The sequence below is a fragment of the Cryptomeria japonica genome, chromosome 9 (genome assembly GCF_030272615.1).
Source record: "Cryptomeria japonica chromosome 9, Sugi_1.0, whole genome shotgun sequence".
Taxonomy (NCBI): Eukaryota; Viridiplantae; Streptophyta; class Pinopsida; order Cupressales; family Cupressaceae; genus Cryptomeria; species Cryptomeria japonica.
The window spans coordinates 467,530,214-467,555,640 of record NC_081413.1 but is presented as its reverse complement, the minus strand read 5'-3'; the positions used below and the strand labels follow the sequence as shown (position 1 = coordinate 467,555,640).

The following is a 25,427-nucleotide window of genomic DNA, read 5'->3' as shown; positions in this document are numbered from 1 at the left end:
TCTTAGAGATCTGAAACAACTCTCAACCATCCTACCAATATATACATGAGATATAACTTAAGACATTTTGAAATGTGACTTATATTTAAATGTTATATTTCATGTATTAATGAAGAGAATGAGACTGACTTGAAGATTATTTTTTTTTGATGCGTCTGTGCCTCTTTTTTCTATGCAGCTGAGTGTTTGCTAGAGACTCACTTAGTTTTTGTTAAAAACTCACCAAAAACTCTGCGAGTTTTCTCTACAAGTTTTTAGCTGAAAAACTCGTAGAAGTACTTTGTGGGTCTTGCAGCTATGGTTAAAACAAATCATAATAGCTTGAAATTCTTCCTCAATCAAAAAGATTTGAATGATAGAAAGTAGAATGGGTAAGCAAACTCCAAGCCTATGATTTTGACATTGAGTATGTTAAAAGTATGTGGTGGCTGATGCACTATTTAGGAAACCTTAATTTCTGCTCTATGACTGATATATCAGCTGATTGGAAGGCTTACATAATGGCCGAAATATGCTATATGAATGCAGTTTCTATTGACATTCTAGATGTAAGCTGCAAGATTACAGGTTCAAGGTGGTTGATGAGCTCATCCTCTACAAAGATAAAGTGTATCTTGAACCAAAATCTAGGGTGAATGAAAGAATCTTAAGGGCATGTCATGAAACACCACTTGTTGGTCATTCAAGTTACTACAAGACATACAAGAAAAGGAACATTTTTCATGGTAAGAGCTCAAAAATGGTGTTTTGAAGCATGTTAGGGAGTGTATGATGTACCAACGAAACAAAATAGAGCATGTATTTCTAGTTGGTTTGTTGCAGCGCCTACCCATTTTAAATCATAAATGGGAGAGTATCTCCACGGATTTCATTACGGGCCTTCCAAAGGTGCAAGGTAAGGATTGTATCCATGTGGTTGTTGATAGGCTCACTAAATATGCTCATTTCCATGCTATTTCTTCAGAGTACATGTCTCCACAAGTTGCTGATCTGTTATTTAAAAAAAAAATCACACTTCACGGGCTGCCAAGGAACATTGTGAGTGAATAGGAACAACAAGTTCATCGATCTATTTTGGCAAGAGCTTTTTCAATTAATGGGCACGAAATTGATCCCTAATACTAGCTATCATCCTCAAATCGACGGGCAAATGAAAATTGGGAACAAATAAGTAAAAGATTACACGAGGAACTATTTTACAAGACAACAAACAATATAGGTCAAATGACTGTATCTTGGGGAGTATTGCTATAATTCAACCCATCACATGTTAATAGGTATGATACCTTTCAAGGCACTTTATGGGTATGGTGCCATTTCATTCATGGATTTGTTTCTTGTCGATAGTAGAGTACCAAGTGCTAAAGACATGCTTCAGCAAAGCTTGGAAATTGTGAAAGTACTCAAAGAAAACCTTTAGCAGGCCCAATAATAGAAGAAGTTGTATGTTGTTCACCACCAGATTGAGAGGGTTTTTTAAGGTAGGAGACATAGTGTTTTTGAGATTGCAACTCCGTAGGCAATCCTCACTCAAAGGAAGCAGTGTTGATAAGCTGAAGCTGGTCATAAGGAAGGTTGGTGAAATTGCATATGAGCTGTAACTTGCCGAGAACAATATAATTTACAACATTTTCCATGTGTCTTGCCTGAAGAATGCCCTTGGACAGTGGGTTACCCCTTTGTTAGAGTTTCCACCACTTGATGATGAGGGGAAGTTGATCCTAGAGCCCAAAGCAATCCTAGATGTGAGAGAATAAGTTGAGAAATAGGATCATATTGGAGTATCTGTTGAAGTGGAGGAACTTGCCACTAGAGGATGCAACTTGGGAAGGTGTGGAGATTTTTGAGCATCCAAGATTGAAGTTGCTCGAGCAACATTTTGGAGGGGAGGATTGCCATGTCCTCACCACAACAGCTCTTTGAAAGCATAATAATAATAATAATAATATTAGTATTTTAATATTAATGATAATATTAATTATTTAATTAATAATAATAAAAAATAATTTGTTGTTGGTGGCCAACTTGTGTAAGGGGATTGTAAAATTTATTTATATCTATTATTGGCCAACTTGTTTGTAAGGACAACTAATTTTTGGTGCCATCAACTTGGTATAAAGAGAAGTGTATATGCATATTTTAGGATATAGGAAAAAGGATAATTTTACTGTTGCAACTATTCTGCTCACAAGGATGAAAACCTCTGTGGCTGAGTGCTATGAGGTGAGGATGAAAACCCTCTACTCACTTTTATTGTTAATCACTCGACTTGGGAACTTGAAGATTGCTAAAGTTTTCCACACATCACAGGTCCAATTCTATTGCTAGGACATTTCATCATCGATGTAAGCTTTGAGGTCGGATCAAATAGCATTACCAACAACTGAATAACACTCTTCAGTAGATCAATATTGGGCCCTTCTATGAGGATTTCAAATTATACTCATTAAGGACGGAGCCTTTATTGCAGTCGTTGAGGGATATCAACTTATATCTTTGTCTAGTTTCCACAAACTAGACCCTACTCTAGGCAGTGATCTAGTCTTGAGGTATATTGTAGGCGATTGCCTATGTTTGAGGGTTTTATGCCTCAATCCCTAGGCAGTGAATTTGGGGACAAACTAGATCAAATACTTTTTTTTTAGTGCGCAGATTGCAGCCACATCTTGCACCTACCCAATTAGGGCATCACTACTTGAAACACTTATAAATTATATTGATGGTGTTAAGATATAGCCCTCGTGAATCTAATTGATGGTAAATCGGTTATTATCTGGAGAGTGATATATTAACAGAGCATACAGTTTGGAAATTAAACATAAACAAACTAATTGTTATGAACGGTTGCCTCCGTAGGCACATGTCCATACGTGGCAACTGCCACGTATGGACATGTCCCTACGTAGGCAACCTTTCCTCTTGCATTTAAACCGGATTCAATGATGGAGATGATCAAACTGCCACGTATGGACATGTCCCTACGTAGGCAACCTTTCCTCTTGTATTTAAACCGGATTCAATGATGGAGATGATCAATAACTCACGGCAATCAGTCTTCCAGAATCGCTGTCATTATTCTTCGATCCATATTTCACAACATGGTATCAGAGCCAGTATATTAAGAGAATAAATTAGACAGCCATATTACTCATAAGCATTTATCGGAAGTAAATAACAAATCAACGCAGAGGCTATGTACGCAGAGGATATATCCGACTAAGAAAATATTCAAAATGTCAAGTAATATGAGAGTGGAAGGTAGACTTGAAGGAGCCTCCAACTTCGTTTCCTGGAAGATACGAATCATTGCCATTCTTGAGGAACTAGAATTAGAGTCTTACATAGAAGAAAATCTAGACATGCCAAATGATGAACCAGAGAAATCTACCTGGAAAAGGCGTAATAATAAAGCAAAGAAAATAATTATTGACTCAGTCAAAGATCATATTCTTCCATCTATAGCCAGACTGCCTAAAGCATATGAAGTATTTAAAACCATTAAAAATACATATGAAGTTAACAATGCGAGCAGAATGTTAACCTTGAAACAACAACTTTTAAAAATCAAGATGAATAAAGATGATACAATATCCAATTTCATGGGAATCCTACATTGAATGTATTAGCAGAACACCCCCCTTACCCAAATTTGAACAACTTAAGAATGAGTGCATTCAAGAGGAATCTCGACTAATCTCAAGAGGATTAGGGACAAATAAAGAAGGAGAAATCCAAACACTTAATACCAATACCTTCAACAAAAAGAAAAAGTTCTCCAAACGGAAGAGAGGAAATAAAAACCATCAGAAAAGAGATATGTCTAAAATTCAGTGTTACAAATGTGACAAATATGGGCACACTCACAGGAATTGTCCAGAAAGGAAGAAAACACAAGCTACTCTAGCCGAAGTCAAAGGAGAAAACTCACTTTTCTTCTTAGCCCTATCAAGCGAAATAAATACAAATAAAAACACTTGGATCGTAGACAGTGGAGCATCAAGGCATATAACTGGATTCAGAAATCAGTTTGAAACACTTAACGGGCACTCAAGTGAAGAGGTTACTATTGGAGATAACTCCACATATCCTGTGAAAGGAATTGGGACCTGTACTATCAAACTAAGAAATGGAGTATCTCTACAATTAAAGGATGTTCTGTTTGTACCTGGAATAAAAAGAAATCTAGTCTCAATCTCAGGCCTAGCTGATCAAGGATATCGGGTTACCTTCAATGAAGATAAAGTTCTACTCTGGCCTAAAAATACAAATATCAAAAATGCCATAACAGTAGGTTCAAGAGATGGTAGCCTATACAAACTATGCAGTGATCAAAAGGAAGCACTAAATCTTGAAGTTTCAAATAATAATGAATTATGGCACAAAAGATTAGGACACCTAAGATATAGTGCTCTATCCAACATAAAGAAGATTACTTTAGGACTGTCCCAACTAAAATCTGAACACACAGGCATTTGCAAAGGATGTGCCTTGGGAAAGAATGTGAAAGTTTCTTTTCCCTCAAGCGAGCACAAATCAAAAGTTATTTTAGAACTAATTCACTCAGACCTATGCGGTCCCATGTCATCACCATCCCTAACTGGATCCTTATACTACATAATCTTTGTTGACGACTACTCTCGAAAAACATGGATATATTTTCTAAAGTGCAAAGACTCAAATGAAGTACTATCTAAGTTCAAAGAATTCAAGGCACTAGTAGAAAACCAGTCAGGGAAGAAAATTAAGGTGTTAAGATTCGACAATGGGGGAGAATATACATTTGACAACTTCAAAGACTTTTGTAATTTTGTTGGGATTAAGAGGGAGTATACTGTACCATATAATCCACAACAGAATGGAGTAGCAAAAAGAAAGAACAGAACCATAATTGAAGCAGCAAAAGCCATGATGCATGACCAAAACTTACACACTTCATTCTGGGCAAAAGCTTCAAATACAACAGTCTACATTCAAAACAGATGTCCACACTCAGTTCTAGAAAACATAACTCCTGAAGAAGCTTTTACAGGGAACAAACCAGACTAAAGTCATTTAAGGATATTTGGCTGTCCCGTATATATACATGTTCCTAAAGAAAAGAGGACAAAACTAGAACCATCCGGAAAAAGAGGTATCTTCATTGGCTATAGTGAAAATACTAAAGGATATCGCATTTACATTCTAGGGAAAAAATCTGTTGAGATAAGTAGAGATGTAAAGTTTGAAGAAAACACTACACTCAAAGAACCTGAGGATGATAACATTACTAAAGAAGAAGAAGATCACATAACTGAGATTGAGAGGGAGAATATCATAGAAAATTCCAAACCTTCAGACACTGAGAGGGAGGACATCATAAGAGCTTCTGAACCTCTTGTTGATGAAAATATTGAAACACTCAATAACAAGAAAAGACCTCTATGGGCAATGAAAATGATTGAAGAGAATAATGTAGAACCAAATGAAATTTCCAAAGAAAATAAGAGAACAAGAACTCTAAAATGTTATGCTGCACTTCTAACCGAACTCACAAATTCTGAACCAACAAATGTCAGAGAAGCCTTATCAAAACAGGCTTGGAAAGATGCTATGGTTGAAGAATATCAATCTATACTAAAGAATGCTGTTTGGGATATAGTGCCTAGACCAAAAGACAAATCAGTTGTCTCATCCAAGTGGTTATTCAAGATCAAATATGCATCTGATGGCAGCATTGAAAAACATAAAGCTCGCTTTGTGGCCAGGGGATTCTCTCAGAAAGCAGGAATTGATTATGAAGAGACATTTGCCCCAGTTGCCCGGTATACGTCAATAAGAACAATCATTGCAATTGCAGCATCCAAAGGATGGAAAATTCACCAAATGGACGTAAAGACTGCCTTCCTAAATGGTTCAATTGAAGAAGAAGTATATATAGAACAACCAAAAGGATTCACCATACGTGATAAAAATTGCTATGTTTGTAAACTAAAGAAAGCTCTCTATGGGTTAAAACAAGCACCTAGGGCTTGGTATGCAAGGATAGACAACTATCTCTCCAAACTAGGGTACTCCAAGAACCTAGCAGATCCCAACATCTACTTCAAGGCTTCAAATGGCAATATGATTATATTGGTCCTTTACGTGGATGATCTTTTGATAACAGGAGAGGATAATCTCATTGAGAAATGTAAGCAAGATCTGGCAGCAGAATTCGATATGAAGGATCTAGGGCTTCTACATTATTTTCTGGGATTAGAAGTATGGCAGAAGAAAAACTACATCTTCCTAAATCAAGGAAAGTACACCACAGATATTCGAACTAGATTTGGGATGATGGAGTGTAAGCCATTAGCTACACCAATGGAAACTAATTTGCACAAGCTGAAAATTGAGGCAGAAGATTCAGAACCTACAGATCCCACACTCTATAGACAAATCGTCGGTTCACTCATGTATTTGGTAAATACTCGTCTTGATATCTGCTATGCTACAAATGTATTAAGTCACTTCATGTGTGAACCTAAGAAGATACATCTAATGGCTGCTAAACACATTCTAAGATATTTACGAGGCACAATCGGACTTGGCTTAAAGTATGAAAATGTTGAGATTCAACTTGAAGGATATTCTGATTCTGATTGGGCCGGAAGTACCACTGACCGTGAAAGTACTATAGGGTGTTGCTTCAGTCTTGGTTCTGCTATGATATCTTGGTTCAGTAGTTGCACAAAGCTCCACCGAAGCAAAATATATGGCAGCCTCCATGGGAGCTCGTGAAGCGTATGGCTAAGAAAGTTATTATTTGGATTATTTGGAAAAACTCTGAATTCAACAATAATTCACTGTGATAATCAGAGTTGTATCAAGCTCTCAATAAATCCAGTTTTTCACAATCGATCCAAACATATTGAGATCCCTTATCACTACATAAGAGATATGGTAGATCGAAATGTCATAAAACTAGTGTACATCAGTACTGAAGAACAAAATGCTGATATCATCACCAAGCCACTTGCAAGATTGAAGATAGAATACTTCATAAGTAAACTTGGTATGACTAGATTATAATTGAGATTATTAGGATGGAATTCCTACCATGTGTAATTTGTTCATGAATAAATAAATAAAATGTATATTGCAATATTCTAACTGTGTTCAAGAAGATGACGATCTTCTTATGTTTAAGGTTACTATTTCAAGGTGACGATCTTGACAATAGTTGACCAAGTGTCAAGATTGACTACATTAAGTTGTTGTCCCGGACTGTGCCGGATATCTTGATCCTAAAGTATATGATCATCTCATGATTGACTTCTTAAGTGATTGTCCCGGACTGAGCCGGATATCATGATATTGAGTTTATTTTCATGACAAGACTATATTAAATGTTGTCCCGAATTGTGTCGGAAGTCATGACAGAATATGCTCCCAAGAAAATTACTTAGATCCACTCCTGCTAAGAGGGAGTGTTAAGATATAGCCCTCGTGAATCTAACTGATGGTAAATCGGTTATTATCTGGAGAGTGATATATTAACAGACCATACAGTTTGGAAATTAAACATAAACAAACTAATTGTTATGAACGGTTGCCTCCATAGGGACATGTCCATACGTGGCAACTGCCACATATGGACATGTCCCTACGTAGGCAACCTTTCCTCTTGTATTTAAACCGGATTCAATGATGGAGACGATCAATAACTCATGGCAATCGGTCTTCCAGAATTGCTGTCATTATTCTTCGAGCCATATTTCACAACAGATGGGAGGGAGCATTTGCAAATCTGTTTGAAGACAGATCTAAGCATCCACATAGGTTAAATCAATATCGTTGAAAGGTGGTTTTCAATCAAAAGAGTATATTGTGTGAAGAAGAATTGGGTCTGCAAGGAAATTATCTTTACATGTAAATGGTCCACCCGTGACAACAAACTAGTAAGATTGTTTTGATACTCTATAATTGTGTTGATTAGAAATAAAATCAATTCTTTGTGTTTTTTGCTAGGCATTTCTTATATTGAATTATTGTAAAATGTTTGAACATGTTATTGTTGAATCAATTGATAGTTGCTGTGCAATTTAAACTGAATGTAAAGCCCTAGGCTATTGCATTTTCAGATGGGGGGATGAGTTTTAGGGATAGGGGGACCAAGGGTCAAGTTTGGCGACGTGAGAGGACAACAACAAAAGGGTAGCGGGGTGGCAAACTATTTGTGCAAATACTTATTATACTTGAAAAATTAATTATAAAATGATGCATAAGGAATAAGTATAATAATTATGAATGAAAATTTGGCATACTAAGTAAAGTTTAAACTACTAAACATTAAAAATTACATTTAACATTTACAATGGTGGGTGGAGGTTTGGGAGCAAATCCCCTTGTAGGATTGAAGGGCAAAGTCCCTCACAAGGGTCTAGGGGTAGAGCCCCTTGTAGGGTGAAGGGGAAATGCTCCTTGTGTGTGTCTAAGGGTAGAGTCCCCAACGAGGTTGGAGGGGCAATGATCTCGATGCGTTCCTTATCACAATATAGGGCAGGGTTGAGGGGTAGAGCCACCACCACCAAGCACAAATTAAGGCCCTCAAAACTGCAGAAACCTTAATGGTGAGTGTCATTTCACAATTCTATCACTTATTTTTTGCAACATGAAGTCCTTATTGCTCAAAATCTTAGTAGCGATTGGAAATGAGCCTTAGAAGTTAGATGCCTATTTATAAGTTTTTTGTGAGTGATTAGGGTTTGGGTGGAGCCCATAGACCATTAGGGTTAGGGTTTGTGATTTGCAAGCAAAAACACTTTTTGATTTTTAAAAAATATTGATTTTTTTATTTTACTACCATGGGGGACACCAGGAAGTCCCTAGGATGATTGGGAGGCTCCTTGGAGCTCCCTAACATTTTAGAGATGTTTCAGAGTCACCAAGCCGTCCCCAAATTAAGGGGTGTCCTAGAAACATCCCGTCCAAGTTCCCACGTCCTAGAATAATCCCTTTCTTGGAAATGTGGGGATTTTGTGGGGGGACACATCCCTGTGGAACATTGAAATCAATCTCAACCCTAGCTAGAGATGGGGTATTGAGAGTTTGAAGCAACTTCAAATAAATTAATTTGTTTATTTTTGTTTGTAAATTACAAGTGCAGTTATTGACCTGCACATACAGTTGCTGCATGTACTCTCCATGGGACCACAAGGCTCAACTCACTTTTTTCAACAGATCTTGATATGTAGGTTGAGTAGAATATTTTCCTAGAATTTAATTACTTATTCTATATTTTTACAAGTCTTGTGCTTGATACATTTGCAACTCAATTTAGAGGTTCATCTTATCCTTGGAAGTCAATAATTGTGGGCACGTCTGAGAAAAATAAAGTGTTTTTGTATAAGGTTCATTTCTTAGAAGGGAAAAAGAGCAACCATAATAGATTAATCTTGATTTGAAGTAGCTGTAAGTGTTATTGATTGTTTTAAAGCTCTTATTGCTTCCACCACTTACCAAAATTAAGATAACTCCAATGGCATGCTCACATTGGCGACCTCTAATTTGTGAGATGACTATGTTTTGTACTGTGACATTTAGGAACTTTCAGAATGAATTTAAGCAAAATGTATATAAAACATTATGATAGTGTGGTAAGGTAACTTAGTATTAAATGCCAAATCATCTTGAGATGCTATTTGATCATTATGTGCCATGTTCAGCAAAACTGGTGAACAATTAAAGGGCACATGTAAAGGCTGTATTTTAAAATGTGAGCTTGTTTGATTGTTTTTTTTTTGTTAATTCTGTTGGTTTTGTTTTGTCATGTTACTAGTAAAAAATATGATATTAATCTAAACAGATGTGGCTTGGATTGGCTTGTCAAAATACAAATCAAAATTTTCATATTTTCTATATGTAGGTATAGTTGTTTTAAGCTGTATGGGTGACTAATATTTGTATATGTTGACATGACCTGGCATTTCATGTAATTCATCACAAAATGATGTTGAATGGTATTTTTTAGTCCTTATCTTTATAGGGGTCTAAGTATTTTGTAGCTGCATGTGCTTGTTTTTCAGGTGTAACAAAATACTTTGGCATGTGGAAAATCCTGAATGAATTAAGGATGAGGGATAATAATAGTTGGATTCAGAGAAAATAAGATAATGGCATTCTCTTAATTTCCTATCGGCACATCCCTTGCACCTTCTATGCAAGTGCTAGTTTATCAAGACACTCCTTTGGTTGTCTCAACTCACTTCTTGCTGTTGGAGGAGCTATATTCCAGCATTATTCAAATTCTCTCAAGGTTAGAATTCTTTTTATTTCCTTTTAGTTTTTTCTGTGTGGACTTGAGAATATTTTTATGCATCTAAATTTTCAATAAATTTAATAGCTGGTTCTTACAATCAGATCAGAAGGGGTCTTGACAATGTTGTTTTTGCGGGGCAATTTTGTAAATATGAGAGTATATTGTCGATTAAAACATAATCGACGTAAATTCACCTCCCTAGAATTGAAAGATGAAGAAAACTTGCGAAACCCTAGAAACCCTGAAAATCCAAAAAATCCGGAAAACTCTTAACAAAGAGGTTAACTGAAATGTTAAGGCCTTGAGTTTGAGAATAATTCAATGTGTCTGGGCTTAGGTTTGTGTTCAACTGAAAAATAAGAGCTGGGGTGGATGGAACTGTAGAGCCAGTTAATATACATATTGAGTCATTTTGTTGGTGCTAGATGGGAATGATTTTTGGTTGGGATTAAAATCCCGTGCCATTCTCTAGTGTATATTTTTTCAAAAATGACAAATATCAGGTCTCTGGTGTCATCTCATTATTGTTGAAAGGTCAATTTTAAGAATTTAGAGTAAAACCACCTTTTGCTTGTTAAACTAGACTCTCTGGGTTGATGCTCACACATTGCTATTGATGTCTAGGATACAGGGGTGTAAATGATGTTACATGTTGTAAGCTTTTACAAATGAGCTTGATATATCCTATGTTGTTTCTTGTCTCTACTGATATCAGCTGGATTTTCTGTGGTTCTGTAACCTTTTGCATGGCTTTACTATCCTATCATTTTCTTCCGTGTGCAGGAGAGTGAAAAAAAAGCTATGGTTCTGTTTGTTGGAACAAATATGTTCGGCACCTCTATTTTGATGCTATGGGATTATATCTAGCAAAATAAAAATCCTGTCTTTCCTTCTCCTCATTGCCATTGCAGCCGGATGTCTGTGGACTCTGTGTGTGTGTGTGCGCGTGCACATAGATACATGCCTGTACAAATATGCATGTATTTACCGGTACCCACATGCTTCTTGTTATATATCAGCATGCTTATTGTCTTGTGCTCTGTTATCTTTATTGGACAAAGGGCCTTCCTTTCCCAAGATTATCTTATTATGCAGCTTCTTTAGACACTGATTTGCCTAAGGTTTACTCCACTTAGTTTTTTATTCTACACTTTTATTTTAGTTCTTGTATTTCTTTTATCTGTTGAAAGACAAGATATTCAGCGAAACATAGAAGGAAAATATAACATTTTTTTTCATAACTTATAAGTTCAATTATTGTCTAAATATTTAACTTTACAAGATGACCACAATCAATGCAAGGAAGTGTAAATTAGTGAAAGACACAATGAGCTATTGATCATACAACAATGAGGTTGTCAATATTTAATTTCATATATTCATGAACAATGAAAAAGGAGATAAAAAGGACCCCCTAACAAAACTGTAGGCACTTTAGTGATTTTTCTGGAATGTCATCAGTGAAACTTTATAAAAAAACAGGACACAAGTAAGTCCTTTAAGACACAGTACTGATCTGGGTCTTGCTTGGGCCCAATATCATTTCGTGTTATATATTCTTTCTTATCTAGCCCAGTTTCACATTTACACTTGAATACATTCTGACTAAAGCACAGTACTGTATTCCATTTTTTAAGACATATGAGGTGACTAAGTGCAACTATGGAAATCTCCAAGTTCATCTTTATCTTTTTAGCTTATGATATTTTATAAAGACCAAAAATGGTTTAAGATTGATAATTGTCATTGCTTATAGTGAGGAGCAAGTGGACAGTTCTGGAAACTGTAGCATTAACTTCCAATCCACTAGAAAAGACATCAGAGTGGTCGTTGTTCTCTCTAATGGCGGGAGTATTTGGAGGTCCATACACATCCATGCCTGGTCAAACACAGAATGCTGGGCAGATAAATGGTCAATCAATTATTGGTGGGAACAGTGGCAGTGCAGCTGGCAATGCTTCTTTCTCTCACTTAGCTGGCATGTCTAAGAATCAGCTTTATGATGTCATGTCCCAAATGAAGGTATTGCCATCCTTATTCTATTTGTGTTGCATCATATGTATCTACTTAGTGATGTCTTTTGCTAGGATGCCACTTTAAAAATTAATTTATCTGTTTGTAGGTTCTCATTGAACAAAATCAACAGCAAGCTCGTCAGATATTGGTTGCAAACCCAATGCTGACAAAATCTCTGTTTCAGGTTCTTTTCTACCAATATCTTGAACTGATGTGCTAATCTCTATATTTATCTTGGAACTTTATTTATTTATTTTATGATCCAATACCTGGTTTCAAGCTTGAATTTTTATATATTGCTTTGAAATTTGAGGTATGGGTATGGCTGAAAAGGCCAAAACAAGATCAATCACAAGGTGTAGCAGTATTCTCAATATAATCTATCCAAAAACAATCCGAGGAACTACCAAAATACTATCCAAAACTTAACACAAATGATTTAACTGTAAGCTGTTTGCCTTTTCTTAGAGAAGGATAAAATTACCTGTAGAACAGAATATCTTTCTCTTTTTGAGAAGGTAAAAAAGGGATCAAATTCTTTATAACCAAATTAAGAAAGGAATGTCTACAGCTTCCATAAATTCTTCATGGTACCTAATCTTCAGATTTTACGCATGCATAGAAACAAAAACCAATGGATTTCTCAGAATAACCAATTACCTACGTGTCCAAGGGAGATCTTAAATCTGAAGGTATAATTCTGATTTTGAGAAGAACAAACATTACAATTACTGTGTAACAGTAAAGCTGCCAAGTTCCAAGAAGCTAAGTTCTGACCAAATAATTTCAGGGGTCATAAAGGGCATGACTTGTTGGTTTTTGTAGCTAGGTCGTATCCCTTCTGGGGGCCGACCTACTACACAAATATCAAGTGGCCTGTCGGCCTTGATATTTAAATATCTCAGCGGCTATATCCAATACAGGGCAGGTCCTATTTGGGTGTATGATCTAAATGTAACTTGTAACTTGCTATGAGGCAAGACCTAATTCAAATGTAATTTGTAAATTGAACTTGTATCTTGGTGCCAATTATGTATTGGGCCGACCAAGAAAATTAAGGGTTTGTTTCATATAAGTACAAGGTGACTTGTAGTCACAATTAATTCATAATCAATCATCTCTCTGCCTTATGCGATCTGCACTAATCAAGACATCTACAGCAGCGAATCTGATCACACCTAGCAGCGAACTTGATCACTTCATCATTGAGCGAATTTAGCCTACTTGGAGAACCGAAGTTATTCTACCTTGAGCGAGCTTCCTCTAGGCAAGGCGAATTATCTCCTAAGTCTGTGATGCCTGCTGAATCTGCTATCCTCAGCCAGCAAACATCATCAAAGATCAGTGTATGACATTTTGGGAATTTTGTTCATATTCAGATCTGATCAGAGTTGCAGATAACAGATAAGTGTGTACTTTGGTGATCATTTGTTGTGCCCTAGCTGGGCTAATTTGTAGTTTGGTTGTGCCTTAATATATATTGGATCTGAGATATTCTTGCTGGGTTTTTTCACCTCCAAGAGGGAGGTTTTCCCAGGGTATCACTGTGTTATGTGTGCATTTCATGTTTTCTTTTTCTTACTGTCAATCTGATTGCTAAAATCAACATGGTATCAGAGCTTGGTTCGAATTAGGAGTAATCAAATTGATTGTAGTTGTTCCCTCCTCTTCCTATTTTCTCTTATCACTTCATTCGAAATGTTGAACAGTCTCAGGGCTGAAGATAGATTGGATGGTGCATCCAACTTCACGTCATGGAGATTCCGAATCATGCTTGCATTGAATGGAAGTGATCTTGCAGACTTTGTAGAGAGATCATCCATTGAACCTGAGGTAGAAGAGGAAAATACTTCATGGAGGAAGAAAGATTTTCAAGCTCAGAGAATGCTGGTTGACTCCGTGAAGGATCATATTGTACCTATCATCTCCAAGCTGAAGACTGCCAGCGAAATGTTCAAGACATTGGAAGAGATATACGAAATCAACAACACCAGCTGTGCCCTAGCTTTGAAGCAGCAGCTTCATCACATCAAGATGATGACAGGTGAATCCATCATAGCATACTTCATGAGGATTTCTGATTTGAGAGATCAACTCTCATCCATTGGGAAGGTTGTTGATGACAGTGACTTGACCATGTTTGCTCTCAATGGTCTTCCGGCATCTTGGGAGTCTTACATTCAAGGAATTAGTGCAAGATCAGAACTTTACAAGTTCGATCATTTGAGAGCAGATTGCATACAAGAAGAGTCACGGTTGATAGCAAGAGGAATTGAGCGTGATCATTATGATGTAGAAAATCAAGTCCTTGCTTCGCATATGGATAAAGGCAAAGGAAGAAAGTGGGATAGAGACTGAGATTCAGATCCTACCCCTAAATCAAAAAGGAAGGACTTATCTCACATCCAATGCTTTAAGTGTGACAAGTATGGTCATTTTGCTTGGGATTGCAAATTTAGGTCTACTTCTCTTGCTTCTTCTGTAGAAGTTGGCATAGGGACATCTCAAGAGGAGCAAAGGTCAAATGAAGACTTCCTTTTCTAAAAGGAGGAAATGTTAGAGGGAGCTTGACATCTTTAGCTTCAGAGGGAGCTTGTCAGGCTTAGAGGGAGTTAGTTTCTTTCAGCTTCAGAGGAAGCCACATCTTTTCGTGATGCATTCTTCTCTGGGAGAAGTCTGAGGTTAAAGCCCTCGTTCCACCCTCTGCAAGTAGGCTTGGTGGTGATGCATTCTTCTCTCGGAGAAGTTTAAGGTTAGAGCCCTCGTTCCACCCTCTGCATGTAGGTATGGTGAATCCACCCTCTACGAGTAGGCATGGTGGTAATGCACTCTTCTCTGGGAGAAGTTTGAGGTGAAAGCCCTCTTCCACCCTCTACAAGTAGGCATGGTGGGCCCACCCTCTGCGAGTAGGTATGGTGGGTATCATGGAAGAAATTCCATAATGTGCTTGTTCACCCTCTGGGAGTAGCTATGGTGAACGTCTTATGTGTTTCATCCATGGGAGTAGCCATGGTGGTAGTCACTATGTGACTTGTTAAGAAGGAATCCTCCTTAGCTAAGAGGGAGTGTTGGTTTTTGTAGCTAGGTCGGATTCCTTCTGGGGGCCGACCAACTACACAAATATCAAGTGGCCTGTCGGCCTTGATATTTAAACATCTCAATGGCTATATCCAATATAGGGCAGGCCCTATTTGGGCGTATGATCTAAATGTAACTTGTAAGTTGCTATGAGGCAAGATCTAATTCAAATGTAATTTGTAAATTGAATTTGTATCTTGTATCTTGGCGCCAATTATGTATTAGGCCGACCAAGAAAATTAAGGGTATGTTTCATATAAGTACAAGGTGACTTGTAGTCACAATTAATTCATAATCAGTCATCTCTCTGCCTTATGCGATCTGCACTAATCAAGACATCTACAACAGCGAATCTGATCACACCTAGCAGCAGACCTGATCACTTCATCATTGAGCGAATTTAGCCTACTTGGAGAACCGAAGTTATTCTACCTTGAGCGAGCTTACTCTAGGCAAGGCGAATCATCTCCTAAGTCTGTGATGCCTGCTGAATCTGCTATCCTCAGCCAGCGAACATCATCCAAGATCAGTGTATGACATTCTGGGAATTTCGTTCATATTCAGATCTGATCAGAGTTGCAGATAAGTGTGTACTTTGGTGATCATTTGTTGTGCCCTATCTGAGCTAATTTGTGGTTTGGTTGTGCCCTTAATGTATATTGGATCTGAGATATTCTTGCTAGGTTTTTTCACCTCCAAGAGGGAGGTTTTCCCAGGGTATCACTGTGTTATGTGTGGATTTCATGTTTTCTGTTTCTTACTATCAATCTGATTGCTAAAATCTACATGACTAACATAAGCAAAAAACAGGAAACCAAAGAGATATAAGGTATATTTTAAATAAGAAGGGCTGGGCCAACTGTGAAACTCATTTTACCATCCTGATTTTCATTATATGTGAATGGCTTTTTCCCTGCTTCTACTGCGAATGAAGGACCTTGCTTCTGTCCTTAATTTGCCATGAATGGATTGGTTAATAGATACATATGGAGTCTGTGGAGCGTTTCTCACAAATGTGTCGAGCAGCTGCTAATGTTATGTTAGCATAGCACCAAAAATCTTTCATGGGAATACCTTGGAAAACCAAAAAGATAATGATTTTTTCAATTTATTGGGATTGAATTGGGAAAAAAGGGGAAAATATTGGGTTAGGGTTAGCATTAGGATAAGGGAAAAATAGAAAAAAATACAACAGAAATAAAAAATCCCAGAAACCCTGAATTTTTTTGATCCGAAATTGAAAAAATCAATAAAAAAGTGGAAAATTGCAATTTAATTGCATGTCATGATTTTATCAGGATTTTTTGTAGGTTTATTGGTCAGAATCTTGTTTGACCATTTTTTTCAAATCATTGTGATTTTTTAACGTAAAACTGTGTGGAGAGGGCAAGAAAAGATAAATCGGAAATTCTTAAAAGACTATTGCTTCTATGGTCATATAAAGCCTGAAAATCTGATTCATAGTGTAAGCAACATTGCTCTTGATTCATAAAATTCTGGGGCCTCCTTGGGGGATAGGAGCCTTGGAGAAGGATTAAGAGGTTCCCCCGCAGCACTACCAGAGTTGTTTAATTGATCTTGCAGTTGTCTGATAGTGGTTTTCAAATTCTTCATCTCATTGCAAAGGTCTTGTAGGTCCTGAGAAAGAACCATGGTGTTGGAGAACTTGCAAGGAGCAGTATTAGAGGAGTTACTAGAGACAGGAGCTTTCTTCTCAGATGTGTTCAATGTGAGAGAATCCTTAATGATGGCTATGTCCCGAGCAATGGTTTTAATTCCATTTGGACCAATTACTTAATGTGGAGCCAGTTGAATTTGAGTGGACCATTGATCCATGCCTAGTTAAATTGGCTAATGGCAATTGCATTATTATAAAATGAATGTCTAGTTCTAGTTCATGTGGGTTGTAGGCATAGATTTGGAAACCACAGTGGTGTTGAGGGACCTTGCTGCTGTCTATAGAGGCAGCCTCATGGTGGTTGGTGAGCCAATTAAAAAGCTTAATTGGCATGAGGTTTGCTCGGATTTTTTAGATGTTCAGATGCAATATATGATAGATTGTTTAGGATTTTTAGGCCTGTTCTGCTGAGAGGATTTAGGAAAGGAAACTGCATTTCTGCCAGCTATTATATAGGTAGCAGAGAGAAGCAAATAGAAAGCTACATTGAGAAAGAAAGAAAGAACACAATCAACTACAGAAATATTGAGTGCAAGAGAATGAAATATACAAGAAGAGTAAACTTGAACCTCAGAGAGCATGCAAGAGAAATTCTAACAAATGGAGGTTACAGTAGTGCAAGCCCCTAAATGAGAACATTTGCCAGATGAAGGTCCTGGTTGTCTACATATGTATACAAACCCTAGAGTTGCAATGAAGATTAAGATGAATTTGGAGATTTTGCATCCTTCAATGGAACTTATGCAGATGTTGATGCAATTGTAGATAAGAAATATGAATCCTATGAAGTGGGGAACTACCATGGTGCCATAACTAAACATCTGCAAAAAGTTTTAATTAGACTTTTGCCATAGGCCTGACACTTTATGAATTATATTCAAATTTGAACTTTTTTTTTGTTTTTTTCAATTTGATTTTTTGCCCCTTTGTAATTTGTGACATTAATTTGTTTATAGGTTCCAAGTTCTTTAGTTGAGAGGAATTAGAGTGCTCATATAGCTTCATCCATTTTGTGAAGCTTACTAGGATGGCAATAGTAAGGGGAAAACCTTGTATATGTCCATTTCAATTTCATCTGTTGTCGTACTCATTTACAAACTATAAGAAGGGACTTCGTAGGCTTTATCCTAAGATGAATGACATTGATGTATCCATAAATGCATCGACACATTTCAATCTCATTGTTGAGGATTCTGACATGGCAAGAGGATCCTTTATTGAATCTTCATTTAGTTCTTTGAGTGTAGTTAGTGGTTGTACTCAATAGAGCTATCTTGTTTCTCTAAAGAATCTTGATGATTTGGAACTTCAATATCAGGCGAATAGTGATGACATTGTTGATAGCATACGATTCTATCATTGCCTTTGATTTGATGAGGAAATTATATCTTAATTATTAGTATAAACATTTTGGAATATAGTAGCAACTTTATGTGTATAATTCTATATTGCTTCAAAAATAAAATCTCCTCCACTAGCTTATAAAATTGTGTTATGTATGTGTTTTTTGAATGCCATATCTAGCTGCATCTATGTTAGGCAGTATTTAAAAATCACCACATCTGAATTTGTATCCGGGGCCATGGAATTGTGCTTTCGGCTTGGCAGGATTGTTGTGTTTGATTCTTGTGGCTTTGCAATTACATGTTTGAAGACAGTCTTGAATGCCATTGGACTTTAGTATACTTCTGTTTCCAAATTAACTATTTTTTAAAATACCAAGACAGTCTCAAGATTTTCAACTTGTTGCTGTGATTTCCTATGCGAAACAATTAATAATTTTTAGCATCATGTTAAAATTTTTTCAGGAAATACAATACACATGAAGGAATAAAAAAGTATAAACAAATCTCCAAGTTTTTTATTGCCAACCATCATACCGTATAAACTAAGCTGACCTTAATTTTAATGTAGAAGTTTAGCTTTTCTGCCAATATGTATTTTTTTTTAATTTTCGTCTACAAATCTTTTCTTCATATCTAATGCAAGACAGTCTTCTTAACATCACTCTTAAACTTAATGCATCTAAGCATCCAGATTAAAATTGTAAACCTATGATAAAGTTATGTTAATATGTAGTGCTTCAGTATGCTAATAACTCATACACTTTGAAATGCGTTCTTGTACTATTAACTTGTATGGTTTTATCTTGCTTCTAAATAATTGATAATTGATTATTTTTATAAATTGTATCTGGTGTCACATAAGGGGAAGAAATAACTAATGCAATTTATTACACTAAGAATGATTGATTGTAGTGAATGGAAAGCATCGAAGGATTTCTCATGCTATCATCCAATACTTAAATAGCTAAACTAATTGATGTTCCCCTAACTCCTAAGAATGATTGATGATAGTGAATGGAAAGCATTGAAGGATTTCTCATGCTGTCATCCATTGCCTCCATAGCTAAACTAATTGATATTCCCATAAATGGAAAACTCAACAAGTTGTAGAGTACTCGTGGGTTTGAAAACTGCGCGAGCAACTCGCTAGTTTAACTCTCTAAAACTTGTAATGGAAAACTTGTTGTGGGATCGACGATGACTTGCCATTAAAATCACCGTGGAATCTGCAATGACTTGCCATTAAACTCGTGGAATCTCTGAATCTGTGATGACTCACCATTAAACTCGTGGAATCTCTGAATCTGTGATGACTGACCATTAAACTCCCCATTCACTTGCCTATGTCACATGAAATTGCGACATGACCTGTAAAAGGCCAAAATGAGGGTCAAAACATGGGGAATTCATAGCAAAATTGCTTGGAAAAAGTGTGATGTGGTTTAAAATTGGGTCAAACGGAATTTCAAGGCCAATATTTGGCTATAAAACCCTGCAGTTTACCCCTCTTCAACACAAGAAACTCTTAACAATTTTCACAGCGATTTTGTTAGGCAAGTTCTGATTTTCTTTTTCCCATTTTGTTTTTTAAGTATTTTAAATTTTTACATTTTCATAGCGTGGCTGTTCATTGTGTCAAATTTTCTATAGCGTTGAAAATGTTAGAAATTTTTACAAAATCTAGCATATTTATTGAATTCCAAACACTTAAAAAGAGCAACTAAAACTTATGTTTGATTGTCATTTTAAAATTCTCAATGATGCCTTAAAATAAAAATCATTTCAGGGTTTGTTTTGTACGAAATGCATTAAAATGATTCGATTACTTGAAAATATAAGAACATCCACATTACGCTCTTGAAAACCATCAATAGTATTAATTAGTGAGCATGTTGCACGATACTAGATATCCGACAGAATATAACATTGAATGTTGAAATTTTGAATAAACTAAATTAAATTTATGAACGACTTGTAATTTTTTAAGTATGTTAAAAAAATTTAATCACTATTTTTTCTTGCTATTGATATTGTAGGTTAATATATAATCACAATGGCATTCAACTTTGCGTCTAGTTCAGACTCAGCAAGTGCAAGCTAGCCCGTTGGAAGGAGACCCCCTAGTAGTGATGTGACCCTACTTGGAAATATGGCATAATGGGACTAGTACAAGGGATTGTTATTTATAATAGGTGTGCATGAAGAGGCGTAGTGGAAGCATCAGTCGCCTAAAAAATCTTGTAGGTATTCCTTGTTGTGATGCCAAGGCATGTGAAGCAGCCCTTGAAGAGGTAGAACGGGAGATGATAGCCCTTTTTGCAACACTAGATGAAAAGAAATTGAAGGGGGCAGAGGCACAAGTAGGCATACAAGAAATGATTGCTCCTAATTTGTCAAGAGAATCTGATGTGGGTACAAAAGGCATTGTGGGCTCTAGTTGTGGTCCACATATACGTGTCCCATCCTCATCCACTTTGAGCAAGGTTGGTTTGCAAGGGTTTTTATACCTTAAAAATGTACTAGGATCACAACTTTCATTAGAAGCTATTGGGTAGAATAGGGAAGCACACATAGAAGTAGGTAAGTCTTTTGCAAATTTTTGGTATTATAACAACCTTCCCTTCAATGGTATTATAACAACCTTCCCTTCAATGTGGCAAGGAGTCCATATTGGGAGTGCTTGGTGACATCATCGATAGTTTTAGGTAAAGGGTACAAGGACCCCACTCCCAAAGATTTAAGTGGCAAGTTGCTTCAAGATGCTATTGCAGATGTAAAACAAATTGTGGAAGGTCAAAAGAAGCAATGGCGATAATTTGGATGCACAATTCTTTCAGATGGCTAGAGTGATGGAAGGAACCGCACTCTCAATTTTTTAGTGGCTTCAAATGGTGAGTTGACTTTTATAAAACTAGTTGTTGCCCCAACATAATAAAGAATGTAGAAAATTTAAGCTTGATGTTGGAGGAGGTTGTTTTAGAGACCTTGTGCAATCAGGGGCTACAAGGTTTACAACTAATTTTCTAATGTTGCAAAGTATTTCTAGTTTATTGACTCCCTAGAAGTAGATGTTTGTGAGTCAACTATGGGTAGAGTCAACTTATTCAAAGAAGGTCGATGGAGAAAGGTTGCAAAAATAGTTTTTGATAGTGATTTTGCAACAAGAGCTATAGAGATTGTTAGGATAACTTCAACTTTACTTAATTTTCAAATTGAATCCATTATTTTTAATCTTTGAAAGTTTTTTGTTTCATTGTAAGTTGTAATTTAAATTTGTTTCTACTTTGTAGGTAATTGAGCCGTTGGTGAGGGTTTTGTGTTTGGTGGCTGGCGAGAAAAATGCAATGTGATATATTTATGAGGCCATCCAAAATTATTTAAGGGGGGATGCAAATAGATTTGCTCTTATTTGGGAGATCATTGATTTGAGGTGGAATACTAATCTCCACCAACCCATTCATGCAGCGGGTTGCTACTCAACCCCAAGTTCTTATTTTGTGATAGCTTCAAAGATGTTCATGGGGAGGTTACGAAGGGACACATGTATTAAGAGTATGACACCTACAAATGTGGTGAGAGACCTCGTCATTTTAAAGTTGGAGAATTATAAGGTAGATAGGGGAGGTTGTTTTCTTTGCAATTAGCTAAATGAGGAAGAGACACCCAAACACCAAGCAAGAAAAAGTGAAGTCTTATATCTTGCAAGTTATAAATTACTTAATAGAATATTGTTTATTTACAAAAACTTGAATATCTTATTTGCAGGTTCTTGGTGGGAAGATTGGGTTGGACATACCTCAAATTTGCAAAGCCTAGCCCTTTGAAATTTGTCGCATCCTTTTAGTGCTTTAGGTTGTGAGCACAACTGGAGTTTGTTTGATGCCATTCACACAAAGAAGCATAATAAGTTGACTCAACAATGCCTCATTGATCTTGTCTTTGTGCAATACGACCTTCAACTTTGCACAAGAAAGGTGCAGGACCTATCAAAGGAACTTATTGATTTGGATGATGTTGATCCCTTTAGTGATTGGACGGTGTAGGATAATGAGGCCTCCCTTGTTTACAAAGGATGATATTGCTGATTTGGAGAGGCAAGCTATGAAGGATGTGGGTTTAGCGGAAGTAAAGGAGATTGGATTGGATGACATTGATATGGTGGAGTCATCACCATCTACTAGCAGGGTGGAGCCACAAGCACAATCTTCTATGCCAAGCATGGAGCCACAATCAAATGCGAGGATCATACCTTCTTCTCCCCAATTTTTCACTAGGTTGGAGAAGAGGAAATTGTATATGAAATTTATTATGATGTTTTTCAAAGACAATCATCATAAATTCGTAATAGTTATTAGTTAGTAACTTAGTAGCTAGCTATTGTATCCAATTCCACTATTCGACTTCGCATGTTTGAGTTTGAAGTTTGTCTTTTTGTCTTGACATGTAATTTGAATATCTTGCAAAACATGGAACCACTTTTTATGTTGTGAGGGTTCCAATTTTGCGTGTTTTGATCTATAATCTATATATGAGGATCCTATCATTGTAAAATCATGGATTTTTCTTCATCCTTTTGTAATCACCCTTAACAATGAGAATTATAAGTCTTGGCATCTTGAAACATCTTTTGTGGCTTCATCTCTTGCCACATCTCGATGGACTTGTCCCTAAACCAGGTACACTTAATCGAAAGCTAGCATGGAATATCAAGAATGATCATGGCCTTGGATTGATTGGTAGCAGTGTTGAGTGCCTATGCTCTCTTTGGATCAGAAGTTGGGAGATATTCAGAGACATACATTACACTCCATTCCTAGATGATCTTGCTACAAGTCATTCTTTTTAGTAGGTACATAATAGTCTTCTAGATTTGGTACATTGGGATGAGTACTTCATAGATATTGCAGGTTTGCATCTTCATCTTTGGATCTTGTTTTTCATTTGTTTGCACAAGGTCTTGGTTTCTCACCCTCCTCATTTAATGGGTTTGTACTCGATTTGATTGTGGCATACTAATATACAAGCATGTCGTCACTCGAACATAGTTCAAAGACATCTATAACACATCATCAGACATCTTGCATCTATATTTGGTATCGTTTCTTCCCAAGGGGAGGAATCTTGCTCGATGTTCTTGGATCTTCATCATCATCCTTTGTCGAGCATCTACTATCATTGCAGGAGATTATACATTGTCGAGGGGCTAAATAGTCTCTCTCTTTCTCTTGTATATGGGGAATATCTATTGTACTTTGGTTACATGATTGGTCCTTGGGGGTTTGTTGAGTCCTTTCCTTCTTTCACTAGTACATGTTTTGCATCTTTCTCTTTTGTGTTGTTGTGTAGCTAGGCCGGATCCCTTCTAGGGCCGACCTAGTGCACAAAATGTCAAGTGGCCTGTCGGCCTTGACATTTAGGAATCTCAGTTGTAATATCCGATTAAGGGCAGGCCCTAAATAGGGCAAATTGATTAATATATAACTTGTAAATTGTAAATAGGTCAAGACCTATTCGATGTAACTTGTAAATAAAGTATTCAAATTATTGTGACTTGGCGCGAAAATGAATAAGGCCGACCAAGGTTTATAGTGGACTTGAACTCATATATAAGTAAGATCATTTGAGGATCAAAAACACAATCAACCAAGTGAATACTCGTACTTCTGCTGTGCCAACTTCCTAAACAGTGAATTAATCATCTAAGGCAGCGAACTATTCAGTGAATCATCTTCTAACTGGGTGAACTTATTCTCAGGCCTGCCGAATCTGCTCTTAAGTCTACCAAGCCTGCTCCTAGGGTGCTGAACCTGATTCAAGGTTGCTGAATCTGCTCCAGACCTGAAGACATTCATCCTAGGGCATGCAAATATCACCATATGGTCTGAAATCTGAATTCTGGGCAAGTTGATCAAGTCTAATCTGAGTTGTGAATCAGATAAGTTACTTGTATGCCCTAGAGGAGCTATGTTGTAATTTGCTGTTATATTTAACCTAATTGGATCTGAGATTTCTTGCTGGGGTTTTCACCTCCAAGAGGGAGGTTTTCCTAGGATAGCATTGTGTTATGTGTTGCATTTATTTTCTTTGTTATTTTCTTTCAGTCTGATTACTAAAATTAACATTTTGGAGAGGGGCTTTTTCTTCTTTGCTTGTGAGAGATTTATTTGTTTGTACTTGAGTACCTAACACAGCCTTATAGTGAGACCCATCCACCATACATGTATCTTGCAGTTTATCATATTTAATTGCATTTAAGGTGGTTGTTAGTGTGAACATAGTATATTCCCTAACTAGTTTCATAGTAGGTCTATTCACACCTGCATACTTAAGCTTACTTGGGGTCATTTATTTTTTTGTGTCTCATATCATATGATTAAGTGTCATGTCCCCAGGATGAATGTATCAGACATATTTATATATAATGGTATATATCCTAATTTCTCATATTAATGGGAATATATGTTTCTGTTAGTAATATCCAAAAACACTAAATAATAATAATGTATGAAATCGATTATTAATTATTTAACTGTTAATTGTTCAATTCATAGATATATATATAGTCACGTATTAAACCGTGGCAGTTATATCATGATAATTATTTAGTTAAGATGAAGGTTACAAAATAAATAGTAACTAATAAATTCATTAAGTAAATGTGACAAGGGTCGCCCTGGGCTGTACATCTTCAGATGGTCACGACCCAAGCAATTGCCCATCTGGAAGGACGTGATCCAGAATGCAAGACACGTCTCTCCTAATAAGACGTGACTCTTAATTGATGGCAGAGAGTATATATTGAGTGGGCGCTCAGTTTAGTGACACTCACGGGAGAAAAAAGGAAAAAGACTACCGCCGTATAAGTCTGGAAGAGCACACGGCGATAACCAGGTATGATCACATACTCAGAAACTATATACGAGTAAAGCCTAACTATGACATAAGTATGTAATTCAAATCCTATTAAGACCAGCATAATACGATTACGATGTGAATAGGTTCTAATATAAGAAAATACGGATAATTCAGA

The 25,427-nt window shown here is 36.6% G+C and overlaps 1 protein-coding gene across 4 annotated transcripts in view; it reads left to right on the top strand.

Annotated features, from left to right (window-relative positions):
* LOC131075925 (cleavage stimulating factor 64) overlaps nucleotides 1-25,427 on the top strand; it is a 52,893-nt gene that overhangs the window by 19,007 nt on the left and 8,459 nt on the right. For 2 of the 4 annotated variants that reach the window (XM_058012885.2, XM_058012884.2), the window contains exons 3-6: nucleotides 10,047-10,276; nucleotides 11,063-11,269; nucleotides 12,036-12,301; nucleotides 12,402-12,479. In XM_058012885.2, the coding sequence (XP_057868868.1) occupies nucleotides 11,254-11,269; nucleotides 12,036-12,301; nucleotides 12,402-12,479 (360 nt within the window). In that variant the 5' untranslated portion in view covers nucleotides 10,047-10,276; nucleotides 11,063-11,253. The remainder of the gene's footprint in view (nucleotides 1-10,046; nucleotides 10,277-11,062; nucleotides 11,270-12,035; nucleotides 12,302-12,401; nucleotides 12,480-25,427) is intronic. The other 2 variants (XM_058012887.2, XM_058012886.2) reach the window with 2 other exon arrangements.